Source organism: Melozone crissalis, unplaced genomic scaffold (assembly GCF_028551555.1).
Source record: "Melozone crissalis strain CALT ecotype California unplaced genomic scaffold, PUWL_Pcris_2 ptg000088l_1, whole genome shotgun sequence".
NCBI classification, from domain to species: Eukaryota; Metazoa; Chordata; class Aves; order Passeriformes; family Passerellidae; genus Melozone; species Melozone crissalis.
Window position 1 is genome coordinate 2,127,271 of NW_026535865.1, and position 27,964 is coordinate 2,155,234.

At 49.9% G+C, this 27,964-nt stretch overlaps 1 protein-coding gene across 1 annotated transcript; it reads right to left on the bottom strand.

Annotated features, from left to right (window-relative positions):
* Positions 1-236: 236 nt before the first annotated feature.
* On the bottom strand, positions 237-27,893 carry BTBD2 (BTB domain containing 2). Its single transcript, XM_054291128.1, has 9 exons — positions 27,322-27,893; positions 19,970-20,089; positions 16,395-16,551; positions 12,670-12,775; positions 11,682-11,879; positions 6,659-6,851; positions 4,951-5,038; positions 3,719-3,865; positions 237-2,866 (listed from the first exon to the last, which is right to left on the bottom strand). Exons 1-9 carry the CDS (start codon positions 27,891-27,893, stop codon positions 2,705-2,707), a joined length of 1,743 nt encoding a protein of 580 aa, XP_054147103.1. The 3' UTR covers positions 237-2,704.
* Positions 27,894-27,964: the final 71 nt, after the last annotated feature.

A 27,964-nucleotide genomic window follows, 5' to 3' on the forward strand; every position in this document is an offset into this window, starting at 1 on the left:
CTGCCATCCTGCTGCCCTCCTACCACCAGCTCATACCCCGAGGGCTGGACTCCCCCCAGCAGTGAGTGCCAGGCTTCAGGAGTTCTGGGGATGTGGCTCATCCCACAGCCCATGGATGGGAAGCTGAGGACCCCAGACTCTCGGCTGGGGGAGATGGACCAGGAGCCAGCACGGCCCAGATCTCCCCTCCACCATTCCCTCAGCCATCACTCTCCTCCCATCACAAAGAAACTTCATAAAGACAACCTGGATGTCTTTATTGTTTTCCTATTTACAAATCACAAAGCTGGCCAAAAAGCAGAGTGTGAACACGGGACGAGAGCATCGGATACATTCATCAAAGAGCACAGGAGCGGGCGGGGCCCGCTCTGCTGGAAGGTGACGTGGTACAACAGAATGGCTCATACTTCTGGGAACGGGCATGTCCAACAAGGAATTACATTCATCTATCTACAAAAGCCAGAATTGCATCAAACTGCAGAAAAGCCAGAAGAACAGAAGTTGCTCAGGTGTAGTTCAGAGTTTGACTCCTCTCCCTCCCTCCGTGACAGGACAAGCTGCCAGACCTGCCCCGCGCAGGGAGGGCAGGAAGGTGGGGTTTGGGACGAGAATCTGTGTAACAAAATAATCATGAGAACAACAGAAGTTCCAGGGAACAGCCAGGGAGGCTCCCCTGCAGCTGGGCAGGGCCTGCCCCAGCCCTGCTCCCCCCAGAGCCGAGTGCACAGCTCTGCTTCTCCCGAATTCCAATTATTCCACTCTTTCCCCCTGTACCTGATGCCCCGAGGTGCAGAACCCACATCAGAGCCCCTGGGAGGTGCAGCTCCAGCTTGGCTGGCAGCAGTGACATTCCTGCCACCCTTGGGAGAGGGGTGGTGACAGGAGCAGGCACAGTCACAGTCACAGACAGCCTGATGGACACAGATTCTGTGCATCCATCCCACAGCACTGTTTGCATTGCACAGAGTTGGGTTCAGTCACCAGGTCATGGACCCAGGTTGGGATTTTTTTCTATTTTTTTTCTATTTTTTTCTATTTTTTTTAGTACTGGCCATATTAGAACCATCCCACCTGGGAGCAGGCTGACAATACACAGCTCACACCATCTCCCTGGAGCACAGAACACACTCTGGGCACCCCTAACAGCTGCTGCTGAGGAGGTGCAGGGCATTCCCAGGCTGAGGAGGAGACTCCAGCCCCAGGATCCCGGCTGGGGCAGCAGGAGGAGGAGGAAAAGCCCTGCTCCAGCCAAGGACAGCCAGGTTTTGACTTCCAGCAGGGAAATCCAGTGGCAGCAGCTGCCCAGAGAGTGGCAGTGGCTCCGTGTGCTGGAGCAGGAGGTTGGAGAAGGGGCCCTGAGGCAGCACCACCTCAGCCAGTCCCACGCAGACTCCAAGGGCTCTGGGCTTCCTGCCAGGCTGAGCTTGATTCCAGAGGAGGGAGGAAGAGTCTGGTGGTCTTCACTGGTAGGCAGTGAGGGTGGGGCTGGACCAGCCTCCCTCTCTGTGGCAGCCACAAGGAAAAGCAGCTGGCCCTGAACAAGGGGGATCCTCAAGGTCACCGAGCTCCACAGCTCGGCAGTGATGTCTGTGATCCCCCTCCTGTGCCTGCCAACAGGCAGTGTGCAAACACACACCAGCACAGAGAACATTCCACCTTCTCCTGAACCATTTGGTAAATCCTTGTCCATCTGCTGCATTGTAGTAACAGGCAGGTGCACATGCAGCCTCTCCTCCTGCTCCCATCAGGGGTGAGGCAGCAATGCACAGGAACAGAGGGAAACACATGGAAACGTGCATGGAAATGCAGGAATGCCCTGGAACAGGTGAGGCAGGAGCCCTTCTGCTTCAACTGACAAACCCTGGCACTCTGCAAAGGACAATGACCAGTGACAACAACAGAGCTGGGGCTGCCCAGGGCTGAGCTGAGCATCACCAGCCCTTGGGACGTGCCAGGGGTGTGGAAGCAGCACCACGGGGACTCAGAATGCAGGAGGAGCTGCCCCCCACCACTCTGCAGGGAGGTCACCTCGCTGCCACCAACTGCCCGAGGTGAAGATTGTCACACATGGGTGGGAAGAGCAGGAAAATGCCTCAGTCCCTCCAGAGGAGCTCAGCTTTGAGGTCTCCAAGCCTGTGTAGTGCTGGAACAGCAAAGCCTCAGGGAAAAGGCCACTTGCCATGACTTCTGAAGGCGGCTCTGCGTGCTGAGGCTGCTGGGAGGGAGGGAAGGTGCTGGACACGGGCTGGCCAAGCCCTGCAGTGTGGCCTGGACTGCTGAGCTGGGGCAGAGCAGAGGCCACCCAGCCCTGCCCGAGTCTGTCTGCAGGACCATCTCCTCATGGCAAGTGAAACCACAACCAGAGCCACTCGTTGCCTTGTTTCTGACCGGTGGAAAAGCATCTACATTCATTACAGTCCAAAAAACGCACGTTGTTAGAGAGGGTTAATCAGGAGGTGAAAAACAACAAGCCACAGACAACCTACAAATGGTACTGGGCCACCAGCTGGGCTGCACTGGGCCACCAGCTGGCCTGGCACCTGAGAGCAGCAGCAGCACTAGCACAAGGCAGAAGATGAGCTTTGAAATGGTTTCACTGTGACCTTTGGCTAGTGTGGCTCCAATTGGTGTGGTCAAACTCAGCCAGAGATTCAGTTTGGGAGGTGGCAGGGAAGAGTCGAGTCCAGGGGGGCTGGCAGTGGCACTATGTGTAGAAGATGATCTCTGGGATTTGTCCATCCTCCACCGAGGTGCCGTTGTTGTTCCCAGCCGCGTAACAGAACGTGAAGCAGGTTTTGGCTCCCGTTGTTGGTGATTCATGGATCACTTTGCGCAGTCCTTTGGTTCCATAGTGGGAATCTGGACCCTGCAGGGGCCAGGGAAGACAAGGACAGATCAGGACCCCTCTGCTGCTCAGGCTCTCTGGTGGGTTTGGGGATCTCAGTTCCTCCCTTTTCCTCCTGGATTTGCACCTCAGGTATTCTGACCACAATCCAATCTATCAGAACTTAACACTAATTTAACCATTTAACATATGAACTTTTTGAGGCCACTGCAGCAGGCTCTGGATTACACACCTGCAGGAGTGACAGCTCAGCTGTCCACACCAAAAAAATCACCCCTCCCCTCCCCAGTGAAACACCTGCTCAGTGCCGTGAGACAAGTCAAAAACTGTCACAGACATCTTTTCTGAAAAATCCTTTCCTTAGGATTTTTCTTCCCGAGAAGCTGAGAGGCCTCAGGAACAAAATGTAAACAATGGTTATCTGCTGCTGTGGAATGCAACAGGTGCATCTGTGATTGGTCTCATGTGATTGTTTCTAATTAATGGCCAATCACAGTCCAGAGAGTCCAAGCCACAAGCCTTTGTTATCATTCTTTCTTTTTCTATTCTTAGCCAGCCTTCTGATGAAATCCTTTCTTCTATTCTTTTAGTATAGTTTTAATATAATATATATCATAAAATAATAAATCAAGCCTTCTGAAACACACAGTCAGATCCTCATCTCTTCCCTCATCCTCAGACCCCTGTGAACACCGTCACAAAAAAACCAGCTCTGAATGCTGGGGGTGAATGAGCTCATGGAGCAGCAGGGCACACAGAGACCTTGGGGATTGCACCATGAGCCTCAAAGGACACAGAGCAAGGCCCAGGTTGCACTGATGACCTAGAGCAGGTGTCCCCACCTGCCTGCAGCTCTCCCCACCCCTCTGGTACCTTTAGAGTAGCACAGGCTGTGTAGTTGACGTTGGGTAAAATCTCCACGGGCTCCTTGAACATGACGCGGAAGGTGTTGGAGGAGCCGTCGCAGCTGAAGCCGGTGTCATTCTGCCCCAGCACCGTGTTGCTGTCTGTGTGGATGATCTGCAGCACACACAGGGTCAGCTTCCATCTGGGCACTGCCCACGTGAGTGTCCCTGAGCTGGGCTGAGCCCCAGGCACTCCCAGATTGACCAGCCTTGAGATGAGTGCACTGCCCATCACTCTGTCACCCATCAATGCTGTGATCACAGAACCACAGAATCCCATGTTTGGGGTGGGATGGACCTTAAGGATCACAGAATTTCATTTGGGATGGACCTTAATGATCACAGAATTTGGATTGGGATGGATCTTAATGATCACAGAATTTGGGCTGGGATAGACCTTAAGGATCACAGAATTTCCGTTGGGATGGACCTTAATGAATACAGAATATGGATTGAGATGGACCTTAATGAATACAGAATATGGATTGGGATGGACCTCAAAGATCATCCATCTCCAATCCCCCTGCAGGGACAGGGATGCCACCCACTATCCCAGATTGCTTCAAGCCACACCCTGGGCTTGAACTTTCAGGGCTGAGGCAGCCACAGCTGCTCTGGGCCCCTCTGAGCTCAGCACAGAGCTGTGGGCTCAGGTCCCCTCCTCACCCCCAGGCTGGCAGAGCCCACCCTGTGCTTAGACCCTTCTCCCCCAGAGCTCAGGGCAGCAGGATGAGCCCTGACAATCAAGAAGAAATGCTGACAGCCTGTGCCCATCACAGCTGCCCTGTGTGCTGGAGTGACTCTCCTGGGGACCCACACTGGGGTGGCACAGGGGCACCCAGAGCAGGCACACAGCACCGACGGGCTCCACCTGCTCTTGGGACAGGATCATGATGGACTTGAGACAACTGAGCCTCTCCCAGCCTGCTCAGGGTGGGAAATCAGGCACAGCTGCTTCCCAAAGTGCCTCCAACTGCCCCAAAGCTGGGAGCAGAGCTGGGGAGATGCTGCAGTGACGTGTGCAATGGAATCAAGAGCAATAATCCTTCTGATCCCCAGTGCCCCATCTGGCCCCTGCCACATCTGCCAGCCACCCTGCCCAGGGACACACACAGTCCCTCTGAACCTCAGGTTTTGTTACAGATTCACTAAAACAGCCCCTAAAACAGGCAGGATTTTTAAGGTAGCAGAGAGAATTACCTGTATGTTTACTTGGTAATCTGTTGGCCCGTGTATGGATCCGTATAATCCAAACCCAACTACAAATATCCTTTTGTTTACTGAGAACCTGCAGGGACAGAGCAGGAAAGTCAGTCCAAACCTGCCCCTCCTGTATTGCTCCAGCACAAAGCTGATACACAAATATCTCCACTTGTGCTGATTTCACATCTCTGATTTAATCAAATCTACACAGACTGAAGTGCAGCCCTTCCTAAGGGGTGAAACCCTGCACAGGAACCATCAGCTGCACACTCACACCTCTGACTGCTCCAGTGAAACACAAAGCTCCACAATCCCATCCCAAATTTCAGGGTCCAGGCTCAGGAAGTGTTTCCAAGTTGTGGCAAAACATCAGCACCCCCAAACACCCTCCAGGCTCAGGCAGGTGTGGAGCAGTGCCCACCTCATAGAGCTCTGCCCAGCAAACACCACTGGGGATTTCAGTGCTGAGCACGGGGAATTGTTCACCTGCTGCTGGGTATTTATTTATTTTTATTATATTTATTTATTATTGTTCACCTGCTGTTGGGTATTTATTAATTTATTATTGTTCACCTGCTGCTGGGTATTTATTTATTTTTAATATATTTATTTATTATTGTTCATCTGCTGCATTCCAAATTTACCAAGGTCAGACAAAAGGATTCAGCCACTCCTGAGTGCAGAATCCCTGCTGCCCAAGGAAAAAGGGGAAGGGTCTTTACCCCACTACAGCTCCACCTTCTCAGGCAGCAGAAGCCTCAGTCTCTGCCAAGCTGCCAACAGCATTTCTTCATCCATCCACCAACTCTTTGAGCCCTGTAGTGTTCCCAGAACAAACACCTGGGGCAGGCTGGAAGCCTCAGCTCTGCAGCCAGCTGAAATATTGGAATATTCAGTGTAGGAACTGACCCTGATGCTGCAGAGGCTGAACCTCAAGTCAAACCCAAACTCCAAAAGGTCTGTGAGTGTTAGAGGTGGGAGCAGGAAGTGTTTGGAGCTGGCAGCGGGGGAGTGGAGCAGAGGATCTCAGCAACAGCTCCAGTGCAACAGAACCATCTTAAAATTGTGAAGAGCTTCATTGCTGTGAGTCCCTTCCACCCACGATGAACACAGAGCAGGGAACCCCAAAGCTTCCTGATTCCCTCCTATCTTGCTCTCATTTCTGCCTTGGGAACACAAAGCACCACTTCCCAGCCACACCTGCCAGTCTCTGTCACTGTAACTGCGCTCTGCTGGCTGTCCACAAGCTCAGATCTGAACAAAATGGGTGGCAGCAGAACTTTACCCCAACCCCTCTCTCCAACATGAGAGGTTAAAGGGCTTCAACAAGACACTGCAATGCTCCACACTGACACTGGAGCAGGGAACCAACCTGATGGAGCACTGCTTACCTGGCCCCCACAAAACATGGCAGGGGGACAACAGGTGACAACTCATTTATGTGCCCCTAAGCTGCAGGAAACCTTTGGGGGGTTATTGCCTCCCTTTCCAGGGGCCTGTGCTGGGAGCCATGCTTCCTGAAAACCTTTGCCAACAGAGATGCAAAGTGGAGGTCAGTGCACCAGGGGCTGGCTCTGCCCAGCAGACACCTTCCCTTTGGGGTCACACGGTGGGAATTCGGGGTCTAGCACAGAACCTTGAGCGTTTAGAGCAGTGGGAAGCTCAGGAACACGAGCCCAGGGGTGGGAATGGGCGCAGAGCTGACCTGATCCTGTCACTCGTCCCACTGTACCCCCAGCGGCTCTCCACCTGCTGGAAGCGGCTGATGCTGCACTCCTTGCCCCGCAGGCAGCACCGGGGCCGGTCGATGAACTCCACCCGCGGCTTCGGGTTCACGGTGAAGTGCAGGAACAGGCTCACCACCTCCCGGTCCGTCAGGATCCCCGACTGGGCAGGCCCTGCAGAGGGGAGGGAGGGGCGGTGCTGTCAGCCTTAGGGAGCCACAGGGATGATCAGTGCAGCCCCATCCCTGCACAGCCACCCCAACACCCCCACCCTGAGCACCCTGGGAGTGCTGGTTTGGGTTGGGAGAGACCTTAGGGACCATCCTGTTCCACCTTCCACCAGCCCAGGCTGCTCAGAGCCCTGTCCAGCTCTGTCACCCTGGGCAGCAGCAGCCACTGAGAGCTCAGGTGACACCAGGAGTGACAGACACGACCCCACTGCCTGCACTGCCAGCACAGCCAGCTCCACACAGGCTCAGAGACTGGACAGACCATGGAGTCCTGGAATGTGCTCAGTGGGAAGGGACCCACAGGGATCATTGATCCCAGCTCTGTCCCTGCACAGCCACCCCAACACCCCCACCCTGAGCACCCCTGGGAGCTCCTGCAGCTCTGGCAGCCTTGGCACCATTCCCTGGGCAGCCTGGGCAGTGCCCAGCAGCCTCGGGGGGCAGAACCTTGCCCTGAGCTCCATGCCAAGGCCTGGCACAGCTGCAGCCCTTGCTGGGCTCCTGTCCCTGTGCCAGAGCAGAGCTCAGCCCCTGCCCCTGTGCCTGCCCTGGGGAGGAGCTGCAGCCCCCGAGGAGCCTCCCCTCAGTCTCCTGGGCTGCAGCTGAACCAGCCAAGTGCCCTCAGCTGCTCCTCAGCCCTTGCCCAGCTCCGTGTCCCTCCTCTGGGCACTCTCCAACAGCTTTGGATCATTCTGGTATTGTAGGGATAAGCTGTTAGATCTTCAGATGTTGAAGGAGCTCCTTAATCATGAACATGTGCAATCACCTTGTTTGAATTAGTTCTTTCTCTCCTCCCTATTTTGCCCCTGTTAAAAGGTTTTTTGCAGAGCCCCGTCTTCCTGGAAATTAAAAGTTGTCATCTTTATGCTCAAAATTTTTCAGTGCCCACAGTAGCACAATTTTCAGTGTTCTTGTACCAGTATGTTTTTTTAGCTTCAACAGGTGTTTTTGTCTCTTGCTTGTGCAGATAGAGCTGTTACCCAGCTTTTATTCTGGTAGATTGGACAGGTGTGGGACTGAATGAGCCAAGAGCCCTCAGCTGCCTCTCAGCCCTTCCCCAGCTCCATGTCCCTCCTCTGGGCACTTTCCAACAGCTTTGGGTCCTTCTGACCTTGGGGGCCCCAGAACTGCATAAGCAGAAGGAACCCTCTGGGGTTTTCATGGGGAAATAAGCCTGACCTGCAGCTGGCACCAGACTAAACCCCCATCAGAGCTGGGATCCCAGTGGTGCATCAGGATATTAAATCCCAGACAAAGGTGCTGCCCCTTATCCACAAGGGCTGCAGAGCCTTCATGGAACATGGAACTGGCATTAACTGTGGAGGCCAAATGCACTGGGCTACCAAAAACACCCAAAAGCAGCTGATCCTTGCCCCACTCCTGGAAATGCCAACATTGGTAAGAGATGGGGATTTCCAAACATCCACACTGGTGGTTCAGACACAGTGGAGGACCATGAGGAGGAGGAAGAGGGACTGTCATGCAGTTACCATCAACTCAAAAAGTTGAAGAGAATTTTTACTCAAGACAAAGGTGGTTCAGCTCATTCCTTCAGGCATTTAATCCACATCTTGCATTTGAATACCTTTATTGTAGAACCTTGGGAAAAATGCTAATGATTTCAGCAAGAAATCTCATCTTTTCTCCAGTAACAAGACATTTTTTCCAGAGTGATCACAGAATCCCAAACTGGTTTGAGTTGGAAGGGACCTTACAGCCCATCCAGTGCCGCCCCTCATGACAAGGACACCTTCCACTGTCCCAGGCTGCTCCAAGCCCTGTCCAGCCTGACCTTGGACATTTCCAGGGATCCAGGGGCAGCCCCAGCTGCTCTGGGCAACCAACTCAGTGATGCTAAAAATCTTTGCAAACTACATAAAATACTTTCAAAAGTGAAACTGGATAAAATTAGCCTGTTGGCCTAACACTCAAAAGCTTCTCTGCAGCTGTTTGCACAAGGCTTTGAACAGAAACAAAACCACTGAGTACTGGGGAAACAACAGCAGTTAAATGCTCTTTAACGTGGAGAGCAAATCCCAGCTCCTTGTAGGTCCAAAACTACTTGTAGCTGGTTTAATTCAGCATGATATTACCCAGACAAAACCTGGTCCAATGATGCAATGGGGAGAGACTCAAGAATTCAAGGAAGTCGACTCCTCCAAAGGTAAATGAGCTTCTGGATACTTTGTTCAGCAAAAATCAGCCTGGTTGATGTGTCTGAACTCATCCTGTGTTGTTGCAACCGACTTCTGCAATGTTTCAAATTCCCTGCTCTAAGGGGAGGGAGGGACACATTTGCCAGTTAAAACACCTTCATGCAAAACCCCACGTTTGATAGCAGATTATACAATAAACTGGTGAAACCATTGCTGTGAAATTCCCTCTTTTCTTGGCTTTTGGGGGAGAGGGGTGTGGAGGGGAAAGGTTTCCATCTTCTCTCTCTGCTGTGATCACCACAGAAATCAGTCAGAAAGAGGACAGAGCTGAAGGAATTCCAAGTTAATTCCTTGTTTAAGGAACAGCTGATCACTGCAGCCCCCCAGGTTTGGGGGTTTTGTTCATCTTTTAGGTTAAAGTGGATGGAGAAAACTTAAAGCACAAAGGTCCAAGTAGGACAGGCAGTTTGTGACCAACATGGGGAGGGGCACTGGCACTCCCAGCTCAAAGCCTTCAACCCAAACATGCCAAAATTAACACTTTCCTCCCAGTGAGAGAATGATACAAGGTCGCAAGGAAGGATTGAAAGAAATGGGATCTGCAGAAAGATGAAAGGTCTCTGCTTCACTGAATAAATCCACATTCCCTGAGGCCACATCACAGCTGTGACAGGTCAAGCAGAGAGTGAGGACCAAGTCTGAAGCCCAGATTTTCCCCTTACTAACTGCCCTCCTCACGTGGGAACAGGGACAGGAAGGACTGAGCAGCTGAGGGCAGCGCTGCCCTGAGAAGTGACCTGCAAAGGAAGGGGTCAGTGCCCCTGTTTGCTCCTGTGTACACAGCACTGCAGCCTGGAACAAGCGACAGTCTGGAAAATGGCTCCACTGTGTCTTTTTAGCATGAAAACTCTTTAAGCCAATTGCCAGCTTCCAATCCCCGGGGAATCCCCAGAGGATGAAGTGAAAGACAACAAGCAATGAAAAGAAAACAAGGCAATCTATAGTCCAAGCTGTGAAATGAGTTAGGCAGCTCTGTGGATCAAGATCTTAATGCAAACTTGAAAAACACTTTGAGACACAGACTAAACAACACCAAGTTTGCAGCTCAAAGAACAGCTTCAAAGTTTTTGAGATACGGGGCTCTGCTCAGAACAGCATTGGCAAGACAGGGCCAACACCACCACAGGCAGAGGATGGGGAGAAACATCCCCACTTCTCTTTGGGAACAGGCTATGACCAACACCAATTATTCACAACTCCATCAGCTTTGTGCAGTTTAAACACTTGGGATGGCTGGGAAGGGGAGCAGGTGAGCCCCAGTTTGGATCTTTGCTCTAAACTGAACCCCAGTTTGGATCTTTGCTCTAAACTGAACCCCAGTTTGGATCTTTGCTCTCAGCTCAATGGAACAGTAACCACCCAACCACGCTGTGAAAGCAAACCCAGCTGTGAGCCCCCTGCTCCTCCCAGGGGAGCACCACAGCTTTAAAATGAGAGAATGGGCATGGATGAAAACAGCATTCAGACAGTGGGTTTTGTAATAATAGAATCATAGGGGAGTGTTGGAAGGGACCTTAAAGCCCATCCAGTGCCACCCCCTGCCATAGGCAGGGACATCTTCCACTATCCCAGAGCACTCCAGCCCTGTCCAGCCTGGCTGTGGACACTGCCATGGATGGGGCAGCCACAGCTGCTCTGGGCACCCTGTGCCAGGGCCTCACACCCTATGGCACTGGAATACTACAGAATTATATCTTATTATACTACAGAATTTCCTTCTGACGTCCAGTCTAACCCTGCCCTCCTTCAGGAGGCCATTCTCCCTTGTGCTATCACTCCAGGGCTTATGAAATGTCTCTTTCCAGCATTTTAGGGAGATAATGAGGGAAAATGGTGAGGAATATGGGAGGAATCTCATACTTAAATCACTACAACATACACAGAGAAAACTTCCTTTCGTGTGACTTGACTCTCTGTAGCTGAGGGAAAGCAAAGACCAGGATTGGCAGAAACACCTTTGTTGAGTTACTTCCTGCAAACTCCTAAATAGTCAACAGTGGGAAGCCTTTCCAGCCTTTTAGGGGGAGAATGAGGAGGAATGTGGGGAGAATCCCATATTTAAATCACTACAGCATACACAGAGAAAACCCTCTTTGGTGTGACTCTGTAGCTGAGGGAAAGCAAAGACCAGAATTGCCAGAAACACCTTCGCTGAGTTACCTGCTACAAATTCCTCAATAGTGGGAAGCTTTTCCAGCCTTTTAGGGGGAGAATGAGGGAAAATGGGGAGGAATGTGGGGGGAATCCCATATTTAAATCACTGAAGCATACACAGAGAAAACCCTGTTTGGTGCGACTTTCTCTGTAGCTGAGGGAAAGCAAAGACCAGGATTGCCAGAACACCTTTGTTGAGTTACCTGCTGCAAACTCCTAAACAGTCATCAGTGGGAAGCTTTTCCAGCCTTTCAGGGGGAGAATGAGGGAAAATGAGGAGGAATGTGGGGGGAATCCCATATTTAAATCACTGCAGCATCCACAGAGAAAACTCCCTTTTGTGAGACTCTGTAGCTGAGGGAAAGCAAAGACCAGGATTGGCAGAAACACCTTTGTTGAGTTACCTGCTGCAAACTCCTCAATAGTCATCAGTGGGAAGCGGATAAGGGAGAGAGCTTTGCCCAGAACCTTCCGCTTGTTCTCTGGAATCACCTGGAGCTGCTGCCGCTGACACTCGGCCTCGGACCAGCGCACCACGGCGTTGAACAGGCGAACCTCCCGGATCCCCAGCGTGTCCCTCTCCAGCACTGCCACCAGCGTGTCTGCAGGGCACCACAACAGGCACAGCTTCATCCTCTGAACCCCAAACCAGCCCCCTGCACCTCGCCAGGAGCGCCCCGTGCACAGCCAAGGGGATGCTGAACCGACAGCACCTCCCAAAAGTGCTGCCTGCAGCCTCTGAGGGAGATTTATCTGAATATTCCATCAGCAAGGAGCTCACTGGAGCAGCAAACAGAGCCCATTTAACTGGCGTGTTAATGCAAGTGCAGGAGGATGAATTGCAACTTGCTTGACGTCAAATTTGGATGAAACAAGCAGCATGGAAGGCAGAAGGTGACCCGTGCCTTACCTCCACAGCCCATCTCATTAGGAGAAGGTTAAAGCCTGAATTTTAATGTTCATTAACTGTGCCCAGCAAGTTTGGAAACTGCAGACAGTAATTAAAATAGCCAGTCCTTGCTTCCAAAAACACAACACCTTTTTAACTCCAAAACCTGACAAAGACTTGGGGAAGAAAGCCAACTCTACAAAAAAAGGCAAGTTTACACCCACCCAAAACCTGCCAACATCAACACAGGAAGCAGGCTTTGTGTCATGCCCAGAAAACTCAAGTTGCACCAAAGTAAGCAGATTCCAGGGGATTTCTGCAGGCAAGGCAGCAAACTCTTTGGCAAATTCCCTGTTTCCAGCCACTCTGTGCCAGAGACTGTTCAACTGATTGCTCCAGAACAGCCAAGCCACAAGTGCCAAGCATTATTAACCTGTAACAACTTTGGAGACAAGCTGGTTATGAAAGCAGGGAGAGAGAGGGAGGGGTGGAAAAGAGCTTACCCAGGTCAATGTCTGTAAACCCCTCTGCATTGAGGGCATCTGAGGTGTTCTTGTCTATGTTCTCCAGGCACAGGCTAGCCAGCTGGGGCTCATCAAACAGCCGGGCCTAGGCAGGAAAGAGCAGCATTAACAGAAAAGGTATTTTAAAGTTTACTCTAAGAACCCCCCTTCCCCTCCCACAGCCCATCTTCATTAGCAATACCATGCCTGACTGCACCAGGAATCCACTGGGCCTTTCACAAGCAGTTAAGCATGACAAGGCAAACACTAGAAAATTCTGTGTTTGGCAGCAGCCCTGGTTCAGCTGTGCATGTCTTCAGGCACGTCTTTGTTCTAAGCCAGCCTGGCTGCAGGCACCAATCGTGCTCTGCAGCACCACACTGACCCTGTCAGCTGAGCACAGGCAATTTTGACTTCATTTTTCTATTTACAAGAAAGCTTTGCCCAGTGACTCCAGGCCTGCTTGCTCTAGGAATAATGCAGAGGCAGCTTATTCTGTAAGAACAGCCACACGGATCTTGTGCATTAGCAGGAAAAAGCTGCAGCAGCAGTGCCTGGGTGTCCTGGGGAGCCCTACAGGGTACACAGCCTGCTCAGTGCATTTCCGTGTTTTGCACAGAAACAGCTACTCTAATCCAGTTCCCCTAAAGAATTTCTCCCAAAATAGGTTACTATTCCAAGAAAAGCCTTGCACAGCCTGGAGAGCTGCTCAGAATTTCTCTGCCCAACTTAAGTGAAGTCTTGTAACAATTTTGCTGCCACTTCAGATCACCCTGGACTGCCATGTGTTAGCAGCCCTGTGCCCACCATAAGCAGAATTGGGTGGAACACACAAAAACCACTAAATGATCTCTTACTTCAGTGCTTTGGTTTTGTTGTTTAGGAAGGAACTGCCTTGATTCACACCTAACAAGAACACACCAGACTCGAACTCGCTGCCACCAGTAAGGTTTAGAACTCTTGTTTTGGGCTGGGAATTCCATCACTCAGGAGGTGCCTTCCAGCATCTTCTGCCTCACCCCTCCTCGTGGCACGCACAGCTCAGCAAGGCCAATCTTTGTGCTGAGACCTCAAGTGCAGGAAGCTGAAACAACAATTTCTCAGGGCCCAGGGAAACTTCAGCACTTGTCACCTGCTCCAGGGGCTGGAGGGCTGCCAGTGCCTTTACACTCTTGGCATCAAGAGCTGTGACTGACTCAGACTTTACTACTGGAGTGGCTCTTTGGACACGTGAGGACTCCAGTTACACTCCCAGAGCTCTCCCCTACAGCAGCTCCAGGCAAGCTTTATTTCCTTGCTGATCAAAGTGACACTTGGATGTGTGTCTGGCATGAAAGAGGATCAGGGCTCACTGAGAGGCACAATCAATTAGGAAAGCTGTTTGCCTCTGATATTTCTGCCACTGATCAGCAGTTGCTTGAGACAGACAGTGACACAGCTGCTGGACCAGCAGATTGGGCAAAATGAGGTTTGGGGCTCTACTGGGATCTCAGCTCCATGATCTTAAGACTATTGAGCAGTGTCTTGTACAAGGTACATCTCAGGTCTGTAATTTGCTGAAGAGGATGCTGGTTTGATGCAATGAAAGCAGAAAACAGGTAGGTTTTCACACTGCAGGACCAGGAACAAGAGGGCTGTGAGAAGAGATCCTTTCAGTGAGGTGCAGCCAGTCATCAAGATCAGGCATGTTTCTCAAGCAAGACCTGCCTCAAACATCTCAGACTTGATACAGAGAAATAGTGAACATAAAACTAGATGGGAATCATCACTGATGATCATACAGAATGAACAAGCCACAGACAAAAGGCATTAGGAAAGCCTTTCCCCATCTGGCATTTCATGTGCCTCAGTGCCACTCATAGAGTGCCAGGCAGTATTTTGGTTTTGGCACCTGAAACACAAGGATACCTTCCTCCTTTGTCAAACAAGGACCTCTGTGACCTGTAAGGAAGTCACCATGAACCTAAATATTACCTTGCCAAAGCTACAAACTCAAGTGCAGAGACACAGGAAGCCACAAAAAAATCTCTGCATGAGGAATACCACCAAAAGCCAACACCTCTAACCCATCATGAGGCAATGGCTGGCCTAAGATTCCTCCCCAAAACTTCAGCCTATGGCAAAGATCTGTTCCCAGCTCCTGGCTAACAACTCCTGATGTTTCAGATTGCAATGCTGAACCCAAAGAAGGGGAAAGTTGCAGTGAAGAAACTGCAATTATCCCACCATGCATCAGATGGGAGCAGATTTGGCTGCCATCACCCAATCAAGAGTCTTCAAGTCGTGGATCTGCCTCTGGAAGTGCAGTGTGGATCCCCTCCATCTCAGGGGCTGCCTCATCTGTTCATGGCACATGGAAAAGGGCCAGGTTAAAGAAGATGGGTGAAGAAGGCCATGGAGTGTTGCAGCAGTAGCTGAACCTAAGCAGTGACAAGTGTCTACAAACAGCAACAGCAGTGTGACATGGAACTACTTTGAGAACTAAACCAAATATTTAAATTAAAAAAATATATCCCAGCCTAATCCTGAGCAAAGAGCTCAGCAGTGAGTGCTTCAGGCCAGCACTGCTCCAATATCCGCACAACTGCTGGTGCAGCCACTGCCACCCACATGGTGCCTACAGCCAGAGCCTGAGACACCTGTACTGCTGATGAGGGGGAAAGGTCCAGGAATGCTGGGTGAGACAGAAAATCCCTCAGAGCACCTTGGTGTGCTGGTTTCCACCTCAGTGCAGCTGGGAAACTCCTCTGCAAGCTCTGTTTAACATCAGACATCACAGCAGCTTTCCTGAGCTGGCTGATCAGAAATACCCTCCAGAGCCACTCCAGCCTGCCCATCCCCTGAAGGAAAGACAGTCACACACAAAGCCTGTGTGTTTCTTATTCCTACAGCACCCAGAACTGGGTGTCCCTGGCAGTGCCAGACTCCACCACACAGATGACAGCACTGTGGATGTCACCAACATGGCATCAGCTGTCTGAGAGGGAGTGACAGGGACCAGAGAGAGAAGACAAGGCTGGGAAATGGGGATGAGTGATGCTCATTTAATCAACCTGGATGCAAAGTCTGATCTTTTCCAAAGTAAGCAGAAGTTGTAAACACTATTTCCTACTTTGCTGCTTCAAGAGTCAAGTGGAAGGTGGAAGAGCCCAACCCTCAGAGAGTGGATCAGACCCAGGGCAAGGAGCAGCTGCTCTGACACTCTGGGTCTGTGAGCCTTCAGTGCAGGAGGTGGAGCTGAGGAAGAGAGCACCCTGCTCCTCTCCCAGGAAAATAAACCAAAGCACTCATGGAAAGGTTTTCCTTCACCCCCACTTCAGGAAAAGTATTGCACAAAAGTCCTTCAAGGAATGGCTGAGCAGCCAGACACAGCACTGAGAGAAAGCTCAGCATTACCAGTCCTGATTCTGTAACACACGGAAATCCTCTCATTCCACTTTTCTTCTTGGCAGATGAAATCTTTCCACCCTGTTAACTCCATCCCCAGCTCACACTCTGGAAGGAACCACCTGCCACAGTGAAACAGAAAGATCTGAAACAGCAGCAACGTTTGCTGTGTACAGTTCTTTGTAAGAACCTGCTCAGCAGTGCTGGACTCCTGTGAGGAAGAATTCAAAGCAACCCAGAGCTGCTCCACTTTGGATGATCAACTCTGGAACACCCAGAAAATTGCCATTTTTCTGCCTGTGCTGGACCTTGCTGAAGGCAGATGATCACAAACTCACCTGAGTTAATAGCATGAATGCATTGTCTGCTCTGAGGTTTTTTTTAAGAAACTCCACACAATGAGCTTCAAGGGCAGGAACTGCATATTTCTTAGCTGTGTAAAGTGTTGTCATAACAGTCTCTGGTCCGATCTGAACTTCGTCTGAGTAAAGAAATCTGAAAACATGCAAACAAACATTGCTGTGGTGAATATAGGTAACAGGGTAAAACCCCTTTAATTCATAGAAAACATGTTTGTGCCTCTGCCTGTCATCCTGGTCCATTTCCTCTGCTGGAGAGGTAGGAGGGTTTTCACATCCTTTCCATTGACTCTGGTTTACCAAGATTTTTTTTTTTTAGCAGAAACTTTTAACAGCTGGGACTTCTATTGAAGAAGCAGCTCAAACTGCCCTTGCATCTCACCATCAGTGAACTCTTAGCCTACCCCTTATACCAGGCTAAAACAGTCTCTGGCCAAGGGCATCCCTTAAAATTCATATTTTTGGCTGTTCAATTAGAATAAATAAGGACAAAGATTCAATCTTGCCTGCTTCCCTCAGAAGAGAAGTTCCATTTTACACATTACACATACCCATTCACTGCACACAAGGTGCTTTACCCACACTCCCCTTTCTCATCTCTTCATTTCACAGATTGAACTGTTTCATTTCATGAAACACAGATGTTTAAGTACAGCTCACAGTGTAATTTCAGCATCAAGCAAGAATTAACTGCAGTGAAAAACAAGGACTGCCATGCTGCAGTAAAGCACCAGCCTTCACTGTTAGGCCAAAACAAGGAAGCACATTCATGATGTGAAAAACAAAGGAAACCTGACTGAGCCCCCTAATACCTGAACTCACTGAGCAGAGACAGGAACTGAGGCTGGGCTCAGTACAATTTGTGATGCAGTGGTTTAGTCCTTATCACAGAATTCCAGAGTGGTTTGGCCGGGAATGGACCTTAAAGACTGTCTTGTTCCAGCCCTGCCATGGCCACAAATACCTTCCACACCTCCCAAAGCTGCCCAGCCTGGCCTTGGGCACTGCCAGGGAGCCAGGGGCACCACCCTGTGCCAGGGCCTGCCCACCCTGCCAGGGAACAATTCCTGCCCAATCTCCCGCCCAGCCCTGCCCTGTGGCAGTGGGAGCCATTCCCTGTGTCCTGTCCCTGGAGGCCTTGTCCCCAGTCCCTCTGCAGCTCTCCTGGAGCCCCTTCAGGCCCCAAAAGGGGCTCTGAGGTGTCCCTGGAGCCTTCTCCTGTCCAGGCTGCACAGCTCATGCAGAGTTTTGGGGTTTTTTTTGCTGTATCTCCTTTAACCAGTGGAGCATTTGCCAGTCAGGATCTCAAGGACACAAAGCACAGAGATGCAATATTGTGTTAACTGTGCTCTGCATCCCTGTTCCAGGGGATATTTTGGAAACTCCAGCAATGTTTTGCTCTGCCTTTCTCTGAAGGGGACACAGCAGGTTGTGTGGCTGCTGCTCCTGGAAGGGCTCTTCCATGGGGGATCCAGGCAGCATTCCCATCTGCAGCAGAGCAGCTCCTGCTCCTCTAGCCAGAGAAGGCCAGGATGCCATTCAGGGGAGCATCATCAGTGTGATCCACAGGCAGGGAAGCACTGGCACTGCTGAAATCAGGCTTTGTGCTGCTCCAGGGCATTTGGCAACAGCAGCATCATGCCACAGGTTAATCAATGTGTTTTGCACACACCCTTTCCCAGCCCCATTTGCACCGAGCAATCCTTTCTGTTCCAAGATTAAAAGAACACAGTGGCTCTAAAACCAATTATTTGTTTACTTCAGTGACTGTGTCAGTATTTCTGTTTACCACAGTCCAGTGTGTGCTAAGAGAGACAACAAAAGTAAAAAAAAACTGTGATACTGTGAAAAAACCTAGTATCAATTGAAAAGAACATTTAGACTGTAAACCCAACAATCCAATATGTTCTTATCTGTGGGTACTACTACTACTAATGATAATGATAATGATAATAATAATAATAATAATAATAATAATAATAATAAATTATTTCATATTATATATTATATATTATATATTATATATTATATATTATTACACACAATTACAACAGACCTATTAAAGGTCACTAACCCATCACAATCCAGCATCCAGATGGGACCTTCTGCAGAACATCCAGGATGGGCACTTGGTCCCTGGATAAGCTCCTGATCCTACAGCATTAGATCACGGCTTGGACCAAGTCCAGAGACACATGTAAGGATCAGCTGCCATTCCAGATCAGTGTTTGGAGGGACTGGTTTTACTCCAGGAACTCACACCACATACTTGGTCAGCTCTCTCCTGGAAAGCAGCACCCAAACTCCCCCTGGTACAAGCTCTGAGCATTTTAAAAGCAATTTAAAAATTCATTTCTAGATTTAAGCACTCAAGATGTCACTGGACCATAGGCACAGCTCAGAAGCACTGAGATAATCCACCAATGACTTCTTCTATTAAAAAAGCCAATATTTCTGTTGAAATCCACCTAAACTTTTGTCTTTTGAGATGATGGCTTCTCTTCTGAAATCGCTCTGTTAATCAAGTGGTGAAATCTCAGCAGGGAAACATCAGGATTTTGCCTCTAAAACACAAGATAGTTGGGCCTCACAAATATCTAGTGAATTTGATTTAAAGATAGTTACAAGCCCTGCACTCCAGAGAGATCCACATGGCTGACAGGCACACACCAATTAGAGGGATTCCCCACGTGCTGGTGTCTGCTTTAATGCCAGCCAAAGGGGAAGGGGCTCGGGGCTCCCAATTATTTCTGGCCTTTCATTCTAGCCCAGATCAATTTTAAAATATTCCAAGACAGCACAGGAAGGACCAAAGCACTTTCTGAAGGCAAAGCAAAAAGTGTGCCAGAGCTATATATAGTGGCTGCTCCCAGTAGGAAGCGAGTGGGGAACATGTCAAGAGCACAGGAATGGAAACCCCTGGAAGTAGGTTACAGAAATCCTACAGAAACAGGACAATGACTTCCCAGCATCCATTCAGGATTGCTGCTGGATGTTGTACAGCACCAGCCAAGCTTAAAGGAATTGGTGAATAGGATGTTACAGCCCCTTCTTCCTCCTCCTCCAGCACGCAGACTTGCAACACACACTGGAAATGGAAATTCAAACCCAGCTCTCCAAAGGAGGGATAAAACCCACACAAAGGCTGATACCACATGGAATGGCTGAGATTTATTACACACCCCTGCTTACCTGTTACAACTTGCTCATGACCTAAACAAGCTCCAAGTGTTTGTAACTCACAGAGCTTTCAAAAGATCCCTTTTCCCCTCTTCTCTCAAAGAGCATTAGGATGAAACCAAACCAATTAATGAATAAGAAGCCATAACACAATCAATGGCCAATATTAGATATATTTATATATTATTTAAATGTAGCTACAGTAGATTTTACCCAAGAAAACAGGGATTTAACATCAGCATTTAAATACTGTTGAACAGGCATTTCATTTTGGAAATTAACAATAATCTCCATTCTACAAATACTTCCCTGCTTTCATCAAAACCAATTTTTTGCCACACTAAATCTGTGCATCCCAGTCATGCTGTGCTTACTTGAGAAGAGCCAGGAAGGCAGCAGGCTCCACGTCAGGCAGCTCAATCTCTGTGGAGGTTGTGGCCATCCCACCATTGAACATCGCATCGAAGACAGCGCTGCCCACGGCCAGCACGAACCTAACGTGGAGAAAAAAACCAAACATGCAAATAAAACCTTATGTGAAATCATATTTCTATTCCAAAAAAATCCCAGGCTGGTTGCTTAGCCCTAAATCCACCCTCAGGGAAGGCAAATTGTTTGTGGAGTTAAAGCAAAAGTGTTTTGCAAGAGCAGGGAGGGTCAGGCTTGCAGCTCCTTAACTGCAAAGGACCAAAGCTGCAAGAACTTCCTTCTGAGCCCTGTCCTACAGCACAGGAATGGTTCCCCACAGGCCACATTTTGGGAATTATGGAAGAGAAAACACATGCTTTGTAAAGCCCCTGTAGGAGCCTATGTATAATCTGTGAAAAATGCATTTTTTATGATTGGCTTTTCACAAATATTAAAATGAATATTATATGTGTTGTGTTAGAAAGTAATGCTGTATTGATTCTCTTAAGTAGAGTGTTAAATAGTTTTGGGTTTAAAAAATGTTAAAATAGAAACTATGGTATGTAAGATACTTTTTTTTAAAGAAAGGACTTGCAGAGAAATAGCAGCCACAGGACACCTGAATCTTTCAGAGAAAAAGAATTTATTGCTCCATTATCAGAAGAAACAAACTTCTTTCCACCTCGAAGGCGTTAAGACTCAGAAGAAGCTAATGATGACCAGACAGAATGCTGTGTTTGAATGGAATTTATGCATCATGTATGAAGTGTATGAATATGCAACAGGTTATTGTTTTTAAGGGTTAATCCTTTGTTAACTGTGTGCTTTTTTGGGCTCGTGCTGCCCAGAAAAAGGTACCTGGACATCCATAACTCTTTGTTGCTATTGTCTTATATTGTCCTAATTCAAATTGTCCAAATTATTATTACTCTAACTGTATTACTACTTTTATAACCATTTTATTACTATTAAACTTTTAAAATTTTAAAAACAAGTGATTAGCATTTTTCACATAATCCCAATGTTGAGATGCAGAGAAACAGCAAAGTTAAGGAGTTCAAGCTCTTCCAGCAAACAGAGCCCAAGTCTTGCTGCAACTCCCCACAGTCACCTACTGGAAACACTTCTGGAAAACTTGTAACTGCACACTACCCACAGGCCCAGGCACACACCTCTGGGGATGGCAGAGCAAGCTCCCAAAACACAAAACTGCACCAGGAGCTGCAGATCCCAAGCCCTGGCACAGGAGCTGCCCTCCCCATGTTGCTGAGCGCTTCCATGGACAACCTGCTCTGGGCTCAGGCCAGAGAGAAGAACAAACTTCCCTCAGAGCAAGCCAGCACAGAGAGGTGCACACAAAACTCAGCACTGCTGGGAGCTTACATGGCAATACTGGCACAGAGAAGGATGTTATAAGCTCTGAAGAGACTGAAAGCAGGAACTTAAAACAGGTTTGATACCAAAAATTATGTCCCAGCACTCCCATAACAAACAAGATGATCCCCCCACAACAGACATCTCCTGTTTTAGGAGGAAGCTCAGGCCTGGGCTGCTGAGGGGCCTGTGTATATTTAAGCTGCTGTACCTGCCTCAGGACTTAGAAAGCCATTTTGAAAACTTTCTTCTTCAAAAATGCAGAGGTGAACCTTTGCCATGAAGGATTGCTGTGCCTGCCACCATGCAGCTCCCTGAATTTAAACTGAAGGTCACAGCTCAGCACAGAAGGGAAGCAGAGCAGCCCAGGCTGCAGGAGATGACTACAGCCACTTCTCTACCAACTAGGAAAAGGAAAAAGCTGGAATATTCCAGGTTCTTGCTGCAGGGGTTTGATGCACACTTCCAGAGAAGCAGCAAGAACTGCAGGCAGAAATTCACAGAAGACAGCAGGCATGGGGCAGAAACCTCCAGCACTACAGGGGAATTTCAGTCAGATTTCACAGGAAATGACCTTTTAAAAGTAGGAAATTTCCATTTAAACAATGTTTTCATTTTCTCCCTTTTCCCTTCCCTCCCATCCAGAGGAGGCTTCCCAGGGATACAATGCAGTGAAGCTCCATGGATGTGCCAGGCTCATTTGCTGTGACAGAGTTTGGCTGGCTCATTGTTCCTGATGGGCTCAGGGAGCTCGGGACAAACCACAGTGGTTACAAAAAAGTACACACATGCACATTTCTGTCAAACCATTCTCAAGAAAAATGTCAAGAAAAATAAAAACCTTCCTCACAATACCAGAATTGCCAGATGAAACAAAAATCCTTGTTCCTCCAAAAGCAGCGATGGTGGCAAAACAATCGCCGGCTTTGTTTGATAGTAAAAATTAACATATATTAATTGCACTCTCAAATTTTCATTCTCACAGCCAGCACAGTACAGGTCCTCAATGAGCAAGAGCTTTCAGAAGCTATTTGAAAAGGGCATTCATTTAAAAAAACCCTCAAATGTTTGCTTCCATTTCAGTCGGGAACAAATCAGTCAGATTTTGTAAACTGCTGAGCCCTAATAGGATCCCAGGAGGTGCCAGAGAAACCCAGGACTCCACATTTGAAGTTCTCTTAAAACACTAAGAGAACATAATTAACATAAGAAAATCCCTCTCTCTCTCTCCAGTGTTTTCTTAAGCTGCTCTAAAAGGAAAAGCAGGGATGCTCACCACTCCTCCTACACCATCCACCAGCTTCCCCAACCATGCAGGTCTGCAGGAGGAAGAGATGGGGTTTGTTTTAGATGGGAAAATCCAACAGAGAAGTTATTTTTAAACACTTTTGTGGCCAAAACAGAGTGGACTACTGAAAGGAGGCAGAGAAATAAGTAGAAATAGAACTAAAGAATTAAGAAAGCAACACCTGATTTCTCCTCATTCCCTCTGCACTAGGAAGAGCCAAAGTAAACTGACTGTCAGTGGTGAGAGTCACAGGAACTTCCTTGAAGTTAATTTGCCTTCAAAAGGATCCAAAGCTGACTACAGGCTGTGGAAAGCCTGCAAGAAAATGTCTTTCCTTCTGCTATTTTGTGTCCTGTCACAACTTTCACTGCTTCATGCTCACCTTGGCACCACTTGTCACCTGGTTTCATCTGCACACCCACCAGGGCTGCTTCCCTTCCCAGGCACTCCAGTAACACCAGTAACAAAAGAAACCACTCAAAACCCACAACTACCCCAGAGCTGCTGAACAGCTCCCTCCTCCATCTGCACAGAGAAACCTTAAAATATCTATTCCAGAAGAGCTGGCACAGGAACACAGCAACACATGACATGCTGGAGCTCGGTGACACCAGAGGTGATGAGAAGATGCTGCTGATGATGGTGGGCTAGCTGCAGAGGATGCAGACCCTGGGTGAAAGGAGCAGGAGCCATGGGACACAGGAACTGTGAGTGAATACATGCCCAAGAAAAGACAGGATGGGCTCAGAAGAGACTCCTGGAAACAACAGCCAAATCTTAGTCAGGCTGTCACCAAGCTGTAGATCTCCAGGCTGGAGCACAAACGGGGCTCCATCCCCACATGCTTGCCCTGCTCACTCTCAGGCCCTATTTTCTGGCCAATTAACAAGTTTAATTATGAGACCCATGCAGTTCCTGGCTGATGAGGTTTACACATTTCTAATCCCATTGATACTGTGCTTAACAAAGCTGATCTGGAAAAAGACAAAAAACCCTTCCCTCTTATTGCTGGGTCTAATCAATGTGCTGACCTTGGCCATGCTGGTGCCATGAAGCTTTGAGGCAGCTGCTCAGCCTGGCCTTGACATCAAAAAAAAAAAAAATTTAAGGCCATCCCATCTTCTTCATGGCTGATTCAGCAGCAAGAGGGAATGAGCTGAAGGCTCAGAGACAGGGCCTGCTTCAAGGTAGGCAAGGAACTTCCACAGGGTCTGGAGCCTCCTCCAGGTGGGATCTTCTCAGGGCTGCAGATACTTGGGCAGGTGACCCTTCAGTTCACACCTTTTATCTTCAAACTGGGCTCTCACACACAAAATGAATGTTTGCTCTTGGCTGCTCTGTGAGGTTTCTTTTGTCTGTTTCTGTGGCTTGATATGAACTGCTGAGCCACAGAATCCCAGACTGGTTTGGGTGGAAGGGACCTGAAAGCCCATCCAGTGCCACCCCTGCCATGGCAGGGACACCTCCCACTGTCCCTGAGTGCTCCAACCCTGTCCAGCCTGGCCTTGGGCACTGCCAGGGATCCAGGGGCAGCCCCAGCTGCTCTGGGCACCCTGTGCCAGGGCCTGCCCACCCTGCCAGGGAACAATTCCTGCCCAATATCTAATCTAAATCTCCCCTCTTTTCAGATTAGGGCCATTAACTGAATTTTCCAGGTGCACTCAGAAACACACCTGAACCTACAGCTCTGTCAGAAACCTCTTCTGGCACCAGCACCTGTGGACAACATCACCTGTGCTCACTGGGCACAGCCACTTCATCACCTCAACCTACAAACCCTCCACATTCCCTCAGCTCCATCCAGGAGAAGACACACCAGGAATCACCTGCACCATCACTCCCAGCTCCCACAGGACTGCATCTCTTGGAATATTTGTGTTTCCCAGTCTGCTGCCAAAGCCATCCCAGCACACCATGAAGGCATATCGAGGATGCTGCAGACAACTCCTCAAGGCACCACAAGGAGCTGTCCAAGAACCCAATTTAGGAGTTGCTCCTCCTGCAGCCATGCTTGGTACCTGGCCTGGTCTAAAAATGTACACAATTTAACCAGACTGCAGAAATACTTACCTGGGAGCTGTGCACTATTGTGCCAGGGGTGGTTTAGATTGGATATTAGGGAAAATGTCTTTACAGAAAAAGTTGTAAAGCACTGGAATGGGTTGCTCAGAGCCGTGGTGGAGTTACCACCCCTGAAGTGCTCAAAAAACATGGATGTGGCACTTGGGGACATGGTTTAGTGGTGAATGTAGTGGTGCTGGGCTGAGGATTGGATTTGATGGTCTTAAAGGTGTTTTCCAGCATTAATAACTCCATGAGTTTATGATTTCAGACATCTGACAAAGCACCAGCACCTGCCTTGGTCACTGAAACAAACCAGCACCTCTCCAACTGAACCCATGGATGCTGTGCAACTCAATTCCAACCCAAAGTTTCTTCTGTTGTTGAGGTGCTGTGGGAAAACTGAGCACAGAAGGGGTCTGGGTGGTTTTATTTTAGGCTCTCTTATTTCTGAAATAACCACAGTACTTCATAAATCACCAGGATATCCCAGCTGCAACATCACACGGACAAGTTTTACTAAAATCTCTAGAACCCTTAGGTGGGATGTCACACCATGACACACTCCATTCTATCTTTACCACCCAGAGCACCAGATGAATTTCATAGCAATTAAGCAGCATCTCACTTTGGGGACAATTTTTTTCTTTTTTTTCAAAGCTTCATTTATTTTCCATTTATTTCTGGGCTGAACATCACCTGTCCCCACCCAGCAAGCCTAGTTCTCAGGACAAAGCTTACCCAAATACTAATATAGCTTCAAATTATAAGAGAGCAAAGCTGACACCCTAAACTCTAAAACCAGCCTAGAACAAGTGTGGTTTGTTCTTAAAGTGAGAAAAGGGGGAAATTTGAAGGGGGAACTTTTAGTAACATGAGCACATAGGAGAAAAGCAATAGTTTGAAACTGTTTGGAGTGAAGCTCCCTTTGCCAAGCACCACTTCCAGGTACAACAAGGAACCAATTAAAGTTGGTTTCATCGTGCTGGTTTGTTTCAGTGACCAGGGCAGGTGGTGCTTTGTCAGATGTCTGAAATTGTAAATTCATGGAGTTATTAATGCTGGAAAACACCTTTAAGATCATCAGATCCAATCCTCAGCCCAGCACCACTACATTCACCACTAAACCATGTCCCCAAGTGCCACATCCATGTTTTTTGAACACTTCAGGGATGGTAACTCCACCACCACTCTGAGCAGCCATTCCAGTGCTTTACAATTTTTTCTGAAAAGACATTTTCCCTAATATCCAAGAAGAGGGTGGCACACATGGATTCACTGGAGCTCCCCCAAGGAACCAGCTGAACGTCAATCAGCCACATCAGATCTGCATCATCCAGGTGGAGGCGATTCCCAGCTCCTCTGAGCTGCAAATTCTTAAACGGCAGCTCAGCCCTAAGCATTAACCACCACGGGTTATTCAGGCCCAGGTGTCATTCTCAACACAGCTCTTCGTGGTAGTGGATTAACCCCAAAAACACAGGGCTTCAGAAAAGATTCAATAAAGGTCATTTTAAAATTAAAATGTTCCACCTGAAATTTGGGGCCTCAAATCATTGTTCCTTCGTTTCTATCCCCAATGCTCTCACGGATTTTGGCGATCCACTTCCAAGTGACACCCAGGGATGTGGGGTTGTCCTATTCACTCCATCCCTCCAGATAAAACACTCTCACTCAAACCCTGGATGCATCCTGAGCTGGTGACCCTGAGGAGAGGCACAACACTGTCCCAAGGCTGGGAGAGATCAGGGGCAGCACTGGCTGACCACAGTGGGAGTCCTGTGCTCAGGAGGTGTCCCTGAGCAGAGGGTGAAATGTGGGGTGCAGTTATGTGAGCCCCTTTTCTCTCCTCACAGGGAGGTGCAGCAGCCCGAACCCTGCACCCTGTACCCCACTCGATGGCACATCACCCCCCGAGGCTGCAGGAGAACCCATGGCGCTCCCAGGGCCATCGCTGAGGGACAGTTTGGGGATGAGGGGCCATCCTCCATGGAGAGCAAAGGGATCATCCCTGAAGAGGATGGAGGGCCATCCCTGAGGAACTGTTCTGAGAATAAGGAGACATGCCCTGAGGGGCAGTTTTGGGGGAGAAGGGGACCGTTCCCTGAGGACAAACATGAGAGAGCAAAGGGAGCAATCACCGAGAAGCAGTTTTGGGAGATAAAGGAGTGATTACCTGAGGAACAACATAGAGGGGTGAGGAGAGCAATCTCTGATGGGAAGTGAGGGGGAAAAAGATGCAATTCCCGGAGGGAATATGTGAGCAATTCCCTCAGGGAATAACGGGGGGCGGGGGAAAGAGGGAGACGAGCCATCCTCGAAGGGCAGTTTGGGGGTTGAGAGGGTGATCCCTGACAGGAGGAGGAGGAGCGATGCCTGAGGGGCACTTCTGTCAAATAAACGGGCGATTCCCTTTATCAGTGTGGGGAGAGTGAGGGGATGCCCCCAGGCCCATCAGGCCGGCCCCCACGACCCTGCCGAGGCCCGGGACCTGCGGCCACCCCGCAGGGCCATAGGGCTGGTTACCCCCACATCCCTCATCCCTCCCACATTCCCGGATCCCCACGCGTGGGACCCCCGCGCCCCCCGCCCCACCTGTGCGCCGGGATGCGCTGGGAGCCGCGGCCCTTCCCCACCAGGAAGTGCACGTCGCTGAGCACCTCGTTGTTGAAGAGGAACGCGAACCGCTCCTGCACCGTCGGCTTCGTCGCCTGCCAGTTGTACACCGGCTCCCGCTGCAGCGCCCCGCCAGGACCGCCCGCCCCGCCGGCTGCCCCCGCCGCCCCCGCCGCCGCCGGGCCCCCCGCGCCGCCGCTGGCCGCCGGCGGGTTGGCGGCGCCGCTCTGGTTGTAGGTGAGGCCGGGCGGCGAGGCGGGCGCGCCGTTGGTGCAGGCGGCGGCCGCGGCCCCGTTGCCCGGCGGGGGCGGCGGCGGCTGCGGGCAGGAGGAGGAGAGGCCGCCGGGGCCGCCGCTCCCTCCGGCCGCCATCTTGTGCGGCGGGGCCGCGGGGGCGGGCGGCGCGGGGCGGCGCTGCAGCAGCACCAGCACCAGCAGCGGCGGGCGGGACACGGCGGCAGGCGGGACGGGGACGGGGGCGAGGGCCGCGGAGATGTCGGCGGTGGCGTCGATGGCGGTGCGGATGCAGAGCGCCGGGCAGCAGCGGCGCATGGGGCGGGCGCCGCCGCCGGCCGGGCACGGGGGAGCGGCGGAGGCGGCGGCGGGGCGGGGAGAGGGCGTGG

What these genes read in the sequence shown, in the direction of transcription:
- BTBD2 (XM_054291128.1), bottom strand. Translation starts at nt 27,893, where the DNA reads ATGCGCCGCTGCTGCCCGGCGCTCTGCATCCGCACCGCCATCGACGCC. An exon ending in GTTTACAGACATTGACCTGG is followed by an intron (nt 11,880 to 12,669) that starts GTAAGCTCTTTT and finishes GGTGCCCTGCAG; the next exon opens with ACACGCTGGTGGCAGTGCTG. An exon ending in TATTGAGGAGTTTGCAGCAG is followed by an intron (nt 6,852 to 11,681) that starts GTAACTCAACAA and finishes TCCCCTCTGCAG; the next exon opens with GGCCTGCCCAGTCGGGGATC.